This window comes from Leucopleurus acutus (genome assembly GCF_964270905.1).
Source record: "Leucopleurus acutus genome assembly, chromosome: 11".
Taxonomy (NCBI): Eukaryota; Metazoa; Chordata; class Mammalia; order Artiodactyla; family Delphinidae; genus Leucopleurus; species Leucopleurus acutus.
Window position 1 is genome coordinate 15,883,137 of NC_139152.1, and position 15,936 is coordinate 15,899,072.

Genomic DNA, 15,936 nt, shown 5'->3' on the forward strand with positions numbered 1-15,936 from the left:
GTGAGTACAGTATAGTAAAAGCAAAATTTTGTCCCACTGTTATGAGAAAAGCTATAGAAATAACCTCTAATGTGACTTTTTTCTTTTGGAAGTTTTACCATATAGTCTAGAAGTGAGGGGACAATAAGTAAAATCCCTCGTTAAGTTCATAATAATAAAAAAACATGGTAAGCATAATAAAAAGAATTATTTCTCATTTATGGTTTTTCTCATCGGTGAGTTCATCAGCCTAATGCACAGCTTTATTAACTTGTCTTTGGGTCTCTAACAATGTACTATGTGTATTTCAAGTTTCATAAACATCTCTGCCCCCAGGCAGCAAGTTAATAATGTGAATCTATACTGTGCCGAGATTAATGTTTTATCTTTTTCCTGGGTATATTTTATGTGCTTGCCTTGTAGGCCTGTAATTTATTCCCATAACTTTATTGTATATTGTAGCGACTGATTAAAAACAACCCTTCAAAGATATATGCTTAAAAAGCGTATGATTTTTATAGCATAGTTTACAATAATGTGTTTATGTGTATCATCATTTATTCAAAAGTTTTTGAGTATCTGCTACTGTTGTTCTAAGTGTCTTCATGGAGTTACATTCCAGTGGAGAGAGCAAGATGATAAATAAAAAACTAAAACATACAGTGTATCAGCAGTAATTGGAGTGGTGGTGAGGGGAGACAGTGGTGGAGTTCCAGAAGGAGAAGAGAGGGCTTTGGGATGGGTCAGGGTGGGAAGCACTTTAAAATAGAGCAGTCAAGGAAGGCTTTATTAATGAGAAATTGAGCCAAGTCTGAAGGATGTGACAAGTGAGCCGTGCATTTGTCCTAGCTTTAAAATGGTTGCACATTTATATCCTACCAGCCATGTGGGTGGATTCCTTTTATAAATTTTCTGTGTCCTCACTTATATGCTAATGTAGTTTCAGTGAATCACATGTCAAAGGGCTTTGTAGCATGCAGTCTATATGCCAAAGAAATGTATGCTGTTTTTCTGTCTAATTGACCTTTTTCTGACATATGGGCCAATTTCTGATTTGCTTAGGATAGGGAAGCGTGTTGAAAGTAAAGCAGTATATATACTCTGCTATTTAATATTTTCTTTTAAAACCTTACAAAGAACTACCTAAACAATACCTGAATTCTTCATTAATATATGAAAATCTTTTGATTTTTTGCCAAAATAAGTTTCAAGAAAATTTATTCTGTTTCATGAGAACATTTAAAAGTCTAATCAGATGTTCAATTATCTCTTAGATGAGAAAGAAGAGGGTATTCTGGGAAGCATACTGTTGCCTAGTTTTCAGATAGCTATGCTTACCTCCGAGGATCACATCAATCGCAAATATGCTTTTAAGGTAAGGAAATGATCATACTTTTTTATTCTGCATTTGCATCTTGCACTGATTAAAAAGTGGATATTGACCATGGATTATTGCAAAAAGATATTTTAGTAACAGTTATTTTTATATTTAAAACATAATAGTGGTCTTCGGGTCGAGGAGGAGAGTGTCCCTTTAATTAGGCAGTATGTGCTCAAATATTTAGGGGCCAAGGGTCTTTTATGTCTCTACTTTCAAATGGTTCTAGTTAAAGCAAATATGTTAAAATGCTAATAATTGATGGATATAGCTGTAGGTATCCTGGTGATCATTGTACTGTTCCTGAAAGGTTACTGTATGTTTGAATTTTTTCATAGTAGATTTGGGGGTGGTGTGTTATTTAACATAATACATGTGCATTCATGATTTTATAGGATATTTACAAAGATATTCTTGGGTCTAAGTACTTCATGAACATCAGATAGTTTTGAGAGAATATTGCAGTTGAAACATTAAATCTATCACTAAATCTAAGCAGACCTGAGCCTCCCTCCCCTAAGTAACAATACCCACCCATCTCTGCATCTCTGTGATGTGCTGGCTTGTAGAGCACCCTCAAGTAAGAGGCCACTTGAACGCTCAGTTGGTTATTTTTGTTTTCAAAGGCCATACTGCATTCTTTGCTTTATGATTATGGCTGAAATAAATTTCAGAAGTCACCTATTTTTTTTAAAACCAGTGTTAAATTAAGAACTCTGAAGGGTTTAAATTTTTCATTTTAAGGAAAAGAGGAAATACAAGGGTAACATATGCTGTTATTTAACAATGAAAATGTTTGCACCATTATAAAATTGATTCAATTTTTAATTCCTGTCCACTTTTAAAGAATACTCAGGACTGCAGCTGATTTACAGCTTTTGCCAATTAATGTGTTACATTATTAGCTGTGGAGAAAAGAGAGGGAAAGGCAGGAGTGGTGGGAGGGTGATGGGTGACCTCAAAGAGAATGTAATATCTGAGCAAAGACCAGTGGCTACAAGGGCAGTCGCTACCCATTTCAATAAATGTTATTAACAGTATGAACCAGAGAAATGCTATAAGATGCTATAGCAAACTCTAATACTGATAACTTGAAGTAATAACTTTTTAAAAGTACATTGCCCAACTCTGTGATACTAACACTGTTATTTGGGCACAGGTTTAAATTTTTTTGTTTGCTCATCAACTTGTCAAATGTTTATTGAATTTGTACTAGTCATAGGACATTTTGCTGGTTCTTAAACTCTAAAAAAACATAGATTTTTTAAAATATATAAATAAAATGTTAAAATAGCAGTAAAAGTGACCATGCGTGTTAAGTATATTGTCTCTGTAATTATGCGGCTTAATCTTGATTGGATTTTATCTGTAACGAGGATAATGATTTCTATTTCAAATTCTCTTCTCTGCCATGTTGTTTTCTCTGAATTTATGAGCCACTTTTACTACTCAGTCCGTTGGCACTGATGCTGCTGCTTTCACAGTGGTAAGTAGAAGTTATAGACAATTGTTGAACAAAACTGTGGAACTTAAAGCTAAATCGGGAACTTTGCCATCATCTTGTAAATATTCCCATTTGACGGATCACAAGCTTGGGTGTGGTTTGTTAGTGTCTTGAGTCCTGGCTACACCTGGGTCTTCTGAGCACCAGCCCAGTGTTCCTTCCGTTGATCACAGATAGGGGCAGTGGTCTTCATCCATTTCTCCAAAACCCCACTCAGCCAGTCCAGTGACTCTTGGTGGTGGTTTTAATCATTTTAACAACTGGTGGCATTTGAGCTGTTTCTGTCACGTGGTTTCCGTAGATAGTGTTACATCCCTTACATGGTCAAGTGAGATTTGTTGGTTCTGTAAGTTAATTTGCTCACTGTGTTGATTGAATTTATTTATATCCTGGTTCTGAAAAAGATTCTGAAGCAGCTAATTTGCCATTGTAAGTAAAGCAGATAGGTAGTCAAGATCTCTGAGTGAAGTGTGTGGCTCCAGATTTACTCCTCTCGTCTCTTTAGACTAACTCTGTGCTTAGTGCCCTTCCTTCTGCCTCATTCTATGCTGAAATAGCTTTTGTTTCTTTTTCCTTGTCCTTCAGTGTCTACCAGGGAGCTGTCACAGGCATTCTTAAATGGAAATTAAGAATGGTCCCCCCCACAGAATTCCCCACCCTGGTCTTTGTTTTCTTTCTTTCTTTTTTTTTTCCCCTTCTTTTTTAAAGAAATTTTATTAAGTCTAGTTGATTTAACCATGTTGTGTTAATCTGGCTTTGTTTTCTGCTCTGATGTAGCTACTGCTGCTGTCCATCTTTGCGCTGCAGGCCCAGGGCTAAGCTGAGCACTCAGTGCTTGGACTTGGGTAGCTGTCCCTCAGCAGCGCCTTCTTTGTGTTGTTTTCTGTTTCTCTGGATAGAGGCAGATTGCCACCATAAAGAAAGAAACCTACTTACCAGTTATATAGGCCTCAAACCCAGTGTATTTACATTTTCACTCTGAAACTTGAGAAGAAAAGCTAAAGGGCAGTGCCATTTTGGGTCATTTATAGATTTTTTATGTTTGTGTATAGATGTCTGTAAGGATTAGTCAACATGCTTTAAACAGCAGCACCTTTTAAGGGCTAAAGGAACTGGTAACACAGGAGGGAAATGCTATGACATGTACATTTCAGTGACTTGTGTTGCTGGTTGCTCTGGAACATTCTTGAATAAAGAGATGTGAATTGTAGTAAATGGAAATTGCTAGGGATGTGTGCATGGAACAGGGATGGCCAGCTGCTTCCTTTCTTACCTCTTTCCCCTCCTATATATCTTTTTTTTTTTTTTAAGAAAAAGAAAAATGGTAAAGTTAGGAGAAAAAATATAATATGTATGTATTTTTCAATATTGAATTGTATTTTTCTTAAGTCCCTCATTTCTATATCGTTATGTAAGACAAGTGTGCTTTCTTTGAAATTGGATAGTAATGATCTGTGTAGAGAGCCACTGAACTTTCTTTCTTTTTCTTTTACAGATACCATATTTCTATTTAAAATGATCGTGCCATTTTCAATCAGGCAGCCCATCCAAACATGCGGACCTATTATTTCTGCACTGACACAGGAAAGGAAATGGAGTTGTGGATGAAAGCCATGTTAGATGCTGCCCTGGTACAGACAGAACCTGTGAAAAGGTAAAGGCTTGTAGGGAAAATAATGGTGATTTCCACTTACATTTTATTCCATGCCTTGCAAGTATGTCATTATCATAGTACATATCATTTTAGTAGTCATGATATGAAACCACTTCTTTCTCAGAAAGCAAGGATTAATTCATGTTTTATATTAAACTAATACACCTTTAGTTAGTTTGAAATACCACCTGCATTTTTTTTTTCACCATTTCAGCAAGTCTATGACTAAGTCCACATCCTTTATTTTATTTTTTTTTTTTAACATCTTTATTGGAGTATAATTGCTTTACAATGGTATGTTAGTTTCAGCTTCACAACAAAATGAATCAGTCATATATATACATATATTCCCATATCTCCCCCCACCTGCGTCTCCCTCTCTCCCACCCTCCCCATCCCACCCCTCCAGGCGGTCACAAAGCACCGAGCTGATCTCCCTGTGCTATGCGGCTGCTTCCCACTAGCTATCTACCTTACGTTTGGTAGTGTATATATGTCCATGCCTCTTTATCGCTTTGTCACCGTTTACCCTTCCCCCTCCCCATAGCCTCAAGTCCATTCTCTAGTAAGTCTGTGTCTTTATTCCTGTTTCACCCCTAGGTTTTTCATGACATTTTTTTTTTTAAATTCCATATATATGTGTTAGCATACGGTATTTGTCTCTCTCTTTCTGACTTACTTCACTCTGTATGACAGACTCTAGGTCTATCCACCTCATTACAAATAGCTCAATTTCGTCTCTTTTTATGGCTGAGTAATATTCCATTGTATATATGTGCCACATCTTCTTTATCCATTCATCCGATGATGGACACTTAGGTTGTTTCCATCTCCGGGCTATTGTAAATAGAGCTGCAATGAACATTTTGGTACATGACTCTTTTTGAATTTTGGTTTTCTCAGGGTATATGCCCAGTAGTGGGATTGCTGGGTCATATGGTAGTTCTATTTGTAGCTTTTTAAGGAACCTCCATACTGTTCTCCACAGTGGCTGTATCAATTTACATTCCCACCAACAGTGTAAGAGGGTTCCCTTTTCTCCACACCCTCTCCAGCATTTATTGTTTCTAGATTTTTTGATGATGGCCATTCTGACTGGTGTGAGATGATATCTCATTGTAGTTTTGATTTGCATTTCTCTCATGATTAGTGATGTTGAGCATTCTTTCATGTGTTTGTTGGCACTCTGTATATCTTCTTTGGAGAAATGTCTATTTAGGTCTTCTGCCCATTTTTGGATTGGGTTGTTTGTTTTTTTGTTATTAAGCTGCATGAGCTGCTTATAAATTTTGGAGATCAATCCTTTGTCAGTTGCTTTATTTGCAAATATTTTCTCCCATTCTGAGGGTTGTCTTTTGGTCTTCTTTATGGTTTCCTTTGCTGCGCAAAAGCTTTTAAGTTTCATTAGGTCCCATTTGTTTACTCTTGTTTTTATTTCCATTTCTCTAGGAGGTGGGTCAAAAAGGACCTTGCTGTGATTTATGTCATAGAGTGTTCTGCCTATGTTTTCCTCTAAGAGTTTGATAGTTTCTGGCCTTACATTTAGGTCTTTAATCCATTTTGAGCTTATTTTTGTGTACGGTGTTAAGGAGTGATCTAATTTCATACTTTTACAGGTAGCTGTCCAGTTTTCCCAGCACCACTTATTGAAAAGGCTGTCCTTTCTCCACTGTACATTTCTGCCTCCTTTGTCAAAGATAAGGTGACCATATGTGCGTGGGTTTATCTCTGGGCTTTCTATCCTGTTCCATGGATCTATCTTTCTGTTTTTGTGCCAGTACCATACCGTCTTGATAACTGTAGCTTTGTAGTATAGTCTGAAGTCTGGGAGCCTGATTCCTCCAGTTCCTTCTTTCGTTCTCAAGATTGCTTTGGCTATTCGGGGTCTTTTGTGTTTCCATACAAATTGCAAAATTTTTTGTTCTAGTTCTGTGAAAAATGCCAGTGGTAGTTTGATAGGGATTGCATTGAATCTATAGATTGCTTTCGGTAGTAGAGTCATTTTCACAATGTTGATTCTTCCAATCCAAGAACATGGTATATCTCTCCATCTATTTGTATCATCTTTAATTTCTTTCATCAGTGTCTTATAATTTTCTGCATACAGATCTTTTGTCTCCTTAGGTAGGTTTATTCCTAGATATTTTATTCTTTTTGTTGCAATGGTAAATGGGAGTGTTTTCTTGATTTCACTTTCAGATTTTTCATCATTAGTATATAGGAATGCCAGAGATTTCTGTGCATTAATTTTGTATCCTGCCACTTTACCAAATTCATTGATTAGTTCTAGTAGTTTTCTGGTAGCATCTTTAGGGTCCACCTGCATTTTTATTCCACCTTCCCTCTTTATTCATTTTCACCTATCAGTGTACTGAGGTGAATGCAGAATCCTAACATTCCAACTGAACGTTCTTTCTTCTTACAGAATTATGTTTAATTTCCGGTAAGTATATTTTCAATTGCTATCTTAAAAGTACACAAGACAGTGTTTTTTAAGGTTCTGAATCTTAGAAGGGAATTTATATTCATGAAGTTAATTTTATTGTGTTTTTGTATTATGTTGGATGTTTTTCAAGTTTAATAAATTAAAATAAAATTTTTTGATGAGTTTCATTTCTTTTGCATTTCTGGGTTAATTCTGATTGTTTTATGATGAATGTCTCCAGAAAATAGTTCATCAAGCATTTAGATTATTTCTAAATATATCTACTTCTTGATGAATTCTACCTTCTTTCTTTTAAAACTCCAGGGCTTAGATTCTTCAGTGATATAAATATGTACTGTTAAAATTGATCTAAGTGTGATTTTTTTCCCCTGCTTTAACATATGAATCATTTTAATATTTGACTATATTAAGAACTAGTGAGGGCTTCCCTGGTGGCACAGTGGTTGAGAGTCCGCCTGCCGGTGCAGGGGACACGGGTTCGTGCCCCGGTCCGGGAAGATCCCACATGCCGTGGAGCAGCTGGGCCCGTGAGCCATGGTCACTGAGCCTGCGCGTCTGGAGCCTGTGCTCTGCAATGGGAGAGGCCACAACAGTGAGAGGCCCGTGTACCGCAAAAAAAAAAAAAAAAAAAAGAACTAGTGAGAGGAAATCTCTTTCTAAAATATGTAAATAGCAGCTGAATAATGGGCTTACAACATTTTTGTTATATATTCCTATAATTTGAAGAAAGATCTATGATACAGTTAAATTTTTCTTCCAGTCAGCAACAATTGAGCGCATATCTCATATAAGGAAGATCGCTAACTTGCAAATTTGATCTTTTTGCTCTCTTCTCAGGAAATTATATGATTGTTACATTGTAAATCTCTTTTTTTTTTTAAAGTGTACCTGTTAATAAAGTCTTTTGACTGTGTTGGTTAAAAGACTCAAGTTGATGCTATATAAGTAAATTTGTGTTTATTTTTTAAAGCATCTATTCCAAATTAACTAATCACTAGTAATTAGAGCTAGGGAAAAGTATGGAGAAAAAAAGGAAAGAAGGTCCAGGGTTGAACTCTGGGACACCTATTTTTAAGAGTAACCACCTCGGGGCTTCCCTGGTGGCGCAGTGGTTGAGAATCCGCCTGCCAATGCAGGGGACACGGGTTTGAGCCCTGGTCCGGGAAGCTCCCACATGCCACGGAGCAACTAAACCCGTGCACCTCAACTACTGAAGCCCATGAGCCACAACTACTAAATTCCACGCTCCTAGAGCCCATGCTTCGCAACAAGAGAAGCCACTGCAGTGAGAAGCCCGCACGCTGCAGTGAAGAATAACCCCCGCTCGGCACAACTACTGAGCCTGTGCTTTAGAGCCCGTGTGCCGCAACTACTGAAGCCCATGAGCCACAACTAGTGAGCCCACGAGCCACAACTACTGAAGCCCACATGCCTAGAGCCCGTACTCCACAACAAGAGAAGCCACCGCAATGAGAAGCCGGCGCACTGCAACAAAGAGTAGCCCCCGCTCCCTGCAACTAGAGAAAGCCTGTGTGCAGCAACGAAGACCCAATGCAGCCAAAAATTAATTAATTAATTAATTTTAAAAAAAAGAGAGAGTAACCACCTCAACCGTATACATTTTCTGGGTTGAGAACTAATAAAAGGAAAATCTGCTTTTGGAATTCCATGTGTAAAAGCGACCTGAATGGATGTAAAAATGAGGTGATTATGATTGACAGCTAGAGAAAATTTGTAGGTGAAAAAACTTCATTGAAAATCTTAAGATAATATTAAGAGTAGAATTTTCAGGGAATTGTTTAGAATACAGAAATCAATATAATAATTAAGATATAAGATTGCCAGGTAATTTCAGTATTATGTGTACACTTATCCCAGAATTTCAACTTCCATTTTCTTTTCTTATATTTTCCACTCTAAAAACTAATAATTACTCATAATTTATGGTGATAAAGATGATATTCAATATTTTGTTTTGACTGTGACAACTATTCGTTGATTATGTGCTCACAGCAATTTTTAGCCAGTTGTGTTGATATAATTTGCCCTATTAGCCAGGAATTATTGAATACCACCTAATGGCCCAACCTGGTGTCAGTCGCCATTATCCTCTAGAAATTATGTCCTTTATTCTACTTCTAGCTCTCAGCATTGTTATTCTGCCTTGGTAGTCTTAATCATTCAATATGAAGGTACCTAATTACTATGCTATTTCATTTCATAAGATGGGGAGATTTTGTTTACTTGGTTTTAAGGTATTGGGCTCTTTTTCCCGTGTGGCCAGAATACTTACAAATGTTTATCACGGCATATCACCTAAGAGATAGAACATCCAGTTTTTAACTAGATAGTTCATTTCTTCTAAATTTATAAAGTATTTAACCTATGAATTACAATGTCATTGTCCCCGAGTGTGCAGAACCTTGATGGCATTAAAAAATCTAAGCATAATGTACATTCTCTGAATAATTTCCATCTCTGGGCCCATTATTTTCATTTTCTATATTTGCATGTATTTTCTGCAGTAACTTAAATGTCACTTTTTAAAATTGGATCACAAGTTTTACATTATTTATGTTATCTTAGCATACATTTCTGAATCAGTTTTGGTTCCACTTAGAGAAAAGTCAGCATGTGTCTTTTTTGATTACATCTCTTAAATCTCTGAGAAAAAAATTGAGGAAAAACTCATTGCAGTTCTAATTTAAAATAATAGCTTTTGGTAGACAAGAGGTAACTAGTTTTAAAAAACCTTTTCAGATATTTGATATTCAATGTTAAAAAATCCTCCCCACCCCTGAATTTAGCACGGATAAATGTGCTTTTAGTATAGATCTTCTCTGACTTTTATCTTTCAAGGGAAAGAAGCTCTATAGCATATCTTAGTAAACGTTAACAGTGTCTGATATTCCTTCCAACCTGGAAGCTATGAGTTTTATCTAACATAAATATATGGATAGTCCATAACTGTACTCCAAAGAAAATAGTCACATTTCCTTTTATTTTTTCTCACTGATTGTATTCCTAACGAGCTATCTCTGTATAGCTGTATAGGATATGTATAGATTATGTATTTTCTACACATCACTGAAACTGGCAGCAATAGCACACTTAGGATCCAATAGGAGCATTATTATGTATTGAAATGTGCAAGGTTGGCCACTTCCCGAGAGGGGCCTCCCTGGTGTGGTATGATCTTGGCAATTTCGTGCAGGTTCAGACACTCAGCTTGGTCTTGTCAGATCCTGGAAGTGATTGGTCTCAGGGAAGCTGATTCTCATCAACAAGACCCAGATACAGCAGCTGGCATGGTGAGCAGTAAAACTGCCCAGTGGCCCAGGCACATACTGCTGAGCAGCCCATTCTTCCTGCGGTGATGTGGACACGAGATGCCAGATTCGAATCCACAATTGCTTGATGAGATGGAATGGTAGTGGTAATAGAGTCTGTGGCAGCCACTGACTTACTTGTCTAGTCCTCACAACAATCTTGTCTCCTTGGTGCTACAATTTTCCCCATTCACCACAGAGAAGATTGAGGCTTGGTCAGTTTCTGCACCTTGCCCAAAACGCAGCTAGTAAGAGGTAGAGCTGTCAGCTGAGCACATGCAGTCTGGCTCCAAGAGCTCTTACCTGAAACTCAGGTCCTCTTGAACATAGACACAGAGAGTTAATCAGTCGTAGGGTTCAGGTCTTTGATAGCATCAGAATGTAATTTCCATTGCCACAAACCAGAATCATGTTTGTCTCCTGGTGAGTTAACCCTCCTGGCTGGAAACCATGTTATTTCAAATGACTAGTTACTGTGGTCTTTTAAGTGTGGATTTTTGTGGTTTCACTGTCAAAGGGCAATCTTATTTGCTTTCTTTCCAGATTTCTAATGGTGGGGACACTCATCACTTTTTTTCCTCTAGTGCTTTATACGCTGTATATTTTAGGTTTAATTTTTTTTCCTCTTTCTGTTTATACATTCTGGTTTTGTACTTGAGTTTTCATACTACAATACTGGGGATTTGTGCAGACTTCTCTGTGACCATTTCGGGGTTTTTTTTTTGGTAAAGTCGAAGGTAATTTTATGTTTTTCCTAGATTGAATCCCAGAAATAACATGTGCATTACTTCATCTGATTTACTCTGGCTTTCTTCTCTGATTTCAGAGTGGATAAGATTACATCTGAGAATGCACCAACTAAAGAAATCAATAACTTTCCCAACCATAGAGTGCTAATTAAACCAGAGGTCCAAAATAACCAGAAAAACAAGGAAATGAGCAAAAATGAAGAAAAAAAGGCATTAGAAGCTGAAAGATATGGATTTCAGAAGGATGGCCAAGATAGACCTTTAACAAAAATTAGTAGTGTAAAATTGAATTCTCTGTCGTCTGAATATGAGAGCGGGTCAACGTGCCCGGGTCAGACTGGACACTACAGGCCAGTCAATGTGAATAGTTCAGAGAACAAAACGGTCAATGTTAGCCTGGCAGACCTTAGAGGCGGAAGTCACCCAAATACAGGGCCCTTACACACAGAGGCTGATCGAGTCATACAGAGAACGAATTCAATGCAACAGCTGGAACAGTGGATTAAAATCCAGAAGGGGAGAGGTCATGAAGAAGAAACCAGGGGGTAAGTGTCTTGTTATGTTCACAAGAAACCTTGTGAACCCAGGTTTCTTTCCTGTTATGTTGGTGGGAGACTGATTTCTGAGATACCAATTCAAAGTATTGAGTTCAAATTGCGTTTGAGATATTACAGCTTCATTACTCATCTTTTTTTGATAGTAATCATATATCAGTGTTTTTTCTCTGCCTCTCAGTGTTCTGTCACCCAACTTTACTAATAGCAAGGAGTCATCCTCCCTGGCCCAGCACAAGAGAAGGCATAGGCTGTGGGTACAGATCATGTTTGTTTGGGATGAGGAAAGTCACAAGACCTAGCCTCACCCCTCTACATGCACACGTGCGTGCACACGTACACACACACGCGCACACACACACACACACACAGTGAGAACTTGTGTTCACTCTCCCCACCGCCCTGCTGTTTTCCACTAGTAGCTTCTGCAGCTTGGTGTAATACAAAGCTCTCCTGAGACATGTAACATGGAGACCAGAAAGGCTTAGGCTCTCTAGTTCTCAGTCTCATTCCTTGGCTTTCTTAAACTCATAATGCACATGGCTAAGTATTATATTTATTCATCTAAGCATTTATTCATTCATGTACACATTTGTTCTTTCATATACTTATAGTATAACTACTCTATGGTAATCATGGGGCCAGAAAGTGAAATACTGAAAAGATATAGTCCAGATTTCTCACAAAGGTTCTTAGTCCAGTAGAGGAGAAAGTTAAACAAACCGGTACAGTATATGGTGATAAATACAGTGATGGAAGAACAGAATGCTGTAAGAAGATGTTTCAGGGACAACCAACACCACCTAAGTGTTCAGGAAAACCTCTTTGGAGGAAGTGAAATATGGGGCAAGATATGAAGGATGGTATGCTTATCTTGGTTTACATATGCAAAACTGATAGAGCTGGGAAAGGACTCCGAAGACGTGAGTCTGGCTTAGGCACAACTGCTGTGGTGATGGATGGGAAGCGAGGCTGGAGAGAGAAGCCAGAGGAGATGTATGCAGATCGGTGTTTCAGCAGTATCATCCCTGCTGCAGAATCTGGAGAATGAATTGGAGAAAGTTCAGAAACTATTGGCATGAGTGAAATGAGGAGAGGAAGGGGATGTATTCACGATATAATTGACAGGGCTAGTTGGGTGCTTGGATGTGCTTGATCGCAAACTGGTCTCGCTCAAGTCTAATTTGAGCGGCTGGGGGAAATCAAGAATGACGCCCTGCTTTTTGGTCTGGTCATCAAGCGTTGTCCTGTGCCTTTCACTGCATAGAGAAGGTTTGAGAAGGGAGAAGGTAATGAGTGATTGGACAGGTTAGATCCGAGGTGCCTGCAGTCTGTATCTCCAGAGAGAGATCTGGGCTTGAATAAGATTTGGGGTGTCATCATTATATCAGATATGCTTAAAGGTAAGGATGAAAATCAGAAAGAACATTTACATTTAAAGGGAAAAAAAAGGATGGTGAGCCTGCAAAGGAGACCGAAAATAAGGGCTAGAGGAAACGGAGGAAAAGCAGGTGATTGTGGATGAGAAAAAATGTTGTGTTGTGTTGTTAAGGTGGGAAGCTGGTGATGCAAGATTTATAATGTACTTTAATGAACTAACATAGTAAAATTAACTGAAGACTTACTGTAACTCTTACCTCTCGATAGTAGGAAACCAGAAAACAACGAGTTACTAATGTTTTGGTTAAAAGGAGATGAACTTTTGTAATAGTGGAATGTCCTTCCGGTCTGGGTGGCTGTCTGCCAGTCTCTTCTCTCAGGAGTGCAGCTCAGCCAGGGCTGCAAAACCCGACTCCCGTGATTCAGTTGCTCACTTCCGTTTTCTTCTCCTCCACCCTTGGTGCTCACTTTTCTAATTTTCTCAAGGGACAAATTGTGAGAAACAGTTGCTGTTTCAAAAATAAAATTTGATTAGAAGAAAAGCCAGAGGTAGTTCTGGGCGGTGGGGGGGAAGAAAGGATGTTTGAAAGTACTTACTTACTTATACAGGTAATTGTTTTCAGGGAAACAATAATAAAAATCCCAGCCAGGGCTTCCCTGGTGGCGCAGTGGTTGAGAGTCCGCCTGCCGATGCAGGGGACACGGGTTCGTGCCCCGGTCTGGGAGGATCCCACATGCCGCAGAGCGGCTGGGCCCGTGAGCCATGGCCACTGAGCCTGCGCGTCCGGAGCCTGTGCTCTGCAACGGGAGAGGCCACAGCAGTGGGAGGCCCGCACACCGCAAAAAAAAAAAAAAAAAAAAAAAAAATCCCAGCCAGAAGATTTGCTGCATCTCTACCCAGCAAATTAAATCTCACTTCTCAATAGAAGCACTTTTCCTCAAATAAAATCATACTTTCTTAAGGTTGAATGGGTATAGTTAAAGGGGTTCAGTATCTGGAAGTTAATTTTTTTTAATTGTTGAGCATAAGTATTAGTTTTCAAGCACTTGTTAAAGCCCTTGGTTGAGTATAATTAACACACATAAAGGCTCTTTATTTTGACTGCAGACCTTCAGCAGCTTCGGAAGGCTAGTCTTAGGTTATTTTGAGCTAAAGTTTTCTCCACGTTGCTCCTCCAGCTTCAGCTTCACTGACTGGAGTCCAGTTTGGATCACTGAAATAGATCATCTACATTATCATATGAACTTCATGCTTAAGAAACAGTTGCGAGGTTTTATAATGAAATAATTTTTATTGGTGGGAAGAAGCATGATAGTAATACATGGTATAATTGGTTTTGTGAAACTTTATGAAAGGCTGGCTTTTATTCCTAAAGTTCTGATAGAAAGAATAGAGGTTTAATATGTAGTCATATAGTAGATGCCTGCATCTGTGAGCAGAGCCTGAAAGTTTCTTTGTGAGTAGCGGGCACCGTTCAGATGCCGGGAGCCTAAGCCATTGTTCCGCGTGGCAGAATCACAGGTCAGGGTTTTCATGGTGTTTGACAGGCAACTGCTGATGAATGGAGCACTAAACCTGATGAAGGCACTTACAAAGTTCGTTTCTTAAGCTTTCACTTAAAAGTAAATCACACTTTGCTTAATTTGAATTTCTTTGGGGAAAACCACTGAAGGAGAATGTAGTTTTTTTTTTAAAAAGAGGTCTCAAAATGGTAGAAAGTATATGGGATAAAAATAAATATACTTGATGACAACCAGATTTTCCATTAAAACTCTCCAAAAGGAGTTCGAAAGATGGCAGAAGAGCCTTTTATACTTTGTGATCCCTAATTAGCCAAACTTGGTAGGAAAATAGCCTGTTGTTAATGATCATATGATAAGTGTTCAACTTCAATATCCATCTCGCCACAGGTTCCAGCTCACGTGTTATGAATGCTTGGGTTTCGTGTAATCAGATTTTCTGAACTGGAATTTAAACATTAGTCCACAGGCAGTTTTTCATGTACTTTAGATCGAAAATGTGTGTCCCTTCTTTATGTGATTATATATGATCTTTTTACAGATTTCCAAATAGGGTATAAAGTTAATATTATTTATGTTCTCAGTATATGCTTCTATGATATAGTTCTATGCCTAATCCAGAGCTTCTTGCACAGCAAGGTCTCTATAATATTTCTTGAGTTTATGAATGGCCAAATAAACCAAGGTATATTGGGGTACGTTGCTTGAGTGCTAGGGCAGAATTTCTTGGATGGAATCATCGTCTCCCTGTCTGACACGCTTCCTAAGCATATAGCTGTGGGGTTGCCAGCTCTGGACTTTTTCCAGTTTCTGGCTTGACGGAGAAGGTAGGAGTAGGAAGGGAGACCAAGCAGGGGAAAATTAGGAAATGTACGTGAAGAGAAAGCAGCAAAAAATTAAATTCTTTCTACTGCTTATATCAGAGTATTATTGGGTACTTGTCTCCCTCACTTCAGCCCAAAAGTCATCAGATGGTTGGCCCTTGTGTAGTGGTTCTTGGGATGGAGGTATGGGAGGGAGGGTGACGGGGATAAATTTTGAGCAAGCCTGTTTTAAATCAAGACATTGAAAAGCTGAGGGATGATCAGCGTGATGAAGGAAATTCAATTCAGGGGAATGGTTGAAGAGATTGGAAGTATTTCAAGTACAATATAAGACATGGGATTTTAGAGTTGTAAGACCACTCTGTGATCAAATCATCTTCTAGATGAGAAAGCCGAATCCCAAAACGTTTCAGTTGGCCAGATATCAGTAGCATGTGAAGGACTCTAGCACTTTTAAGATTATGCCCTTCCTTATTTAGGGGTATCTTTTTATCTTTAAGTATATCATTGCAATAGAATAGTAAAGTTTTTTTAAAAATAATTTTCATACTTTTGGCACAAATTTTAAAACAGAAAGTTGATAACCCCAAGTATTAAAAGGAGTATGATCTCTCGGTC

General features: G+C 38.3%; 1 protein-coding gene across 10 annotated transcripts in view; it reads left to right on the plus strand.

Annotated features, from left to right (window-relative positions):
- The window catches only part of PLEKHA5 (pleckstrin homology domain containing A5), a 243,100-nt gene that overhangs the window by 158,714 nt on the left and 68,450 nt on the right, over window positions 1–15,936 (plus strand). For all 10 annotated transcript variants that reach the window (XM_082851146.1, XM_082851148.1, XM_082851147.1 and 7 more), the window contains 3 exons: window positions 1,254–1,354; window positions 4,400–4,515; window positions 11,117–11,584. In XM_082851146.1, the coding sequence (XP_082707272.1) occupies window positions 1,254–1,354; window positions 4,400–4,515; window positions 11,117–11,584 (685 nt within the window). The remainder of the gene's footprint in view (window positions 1–1,253; window positions 1,355–4,399; window positions 4,516–11,116; window positions 11,585–15,936) is intronic.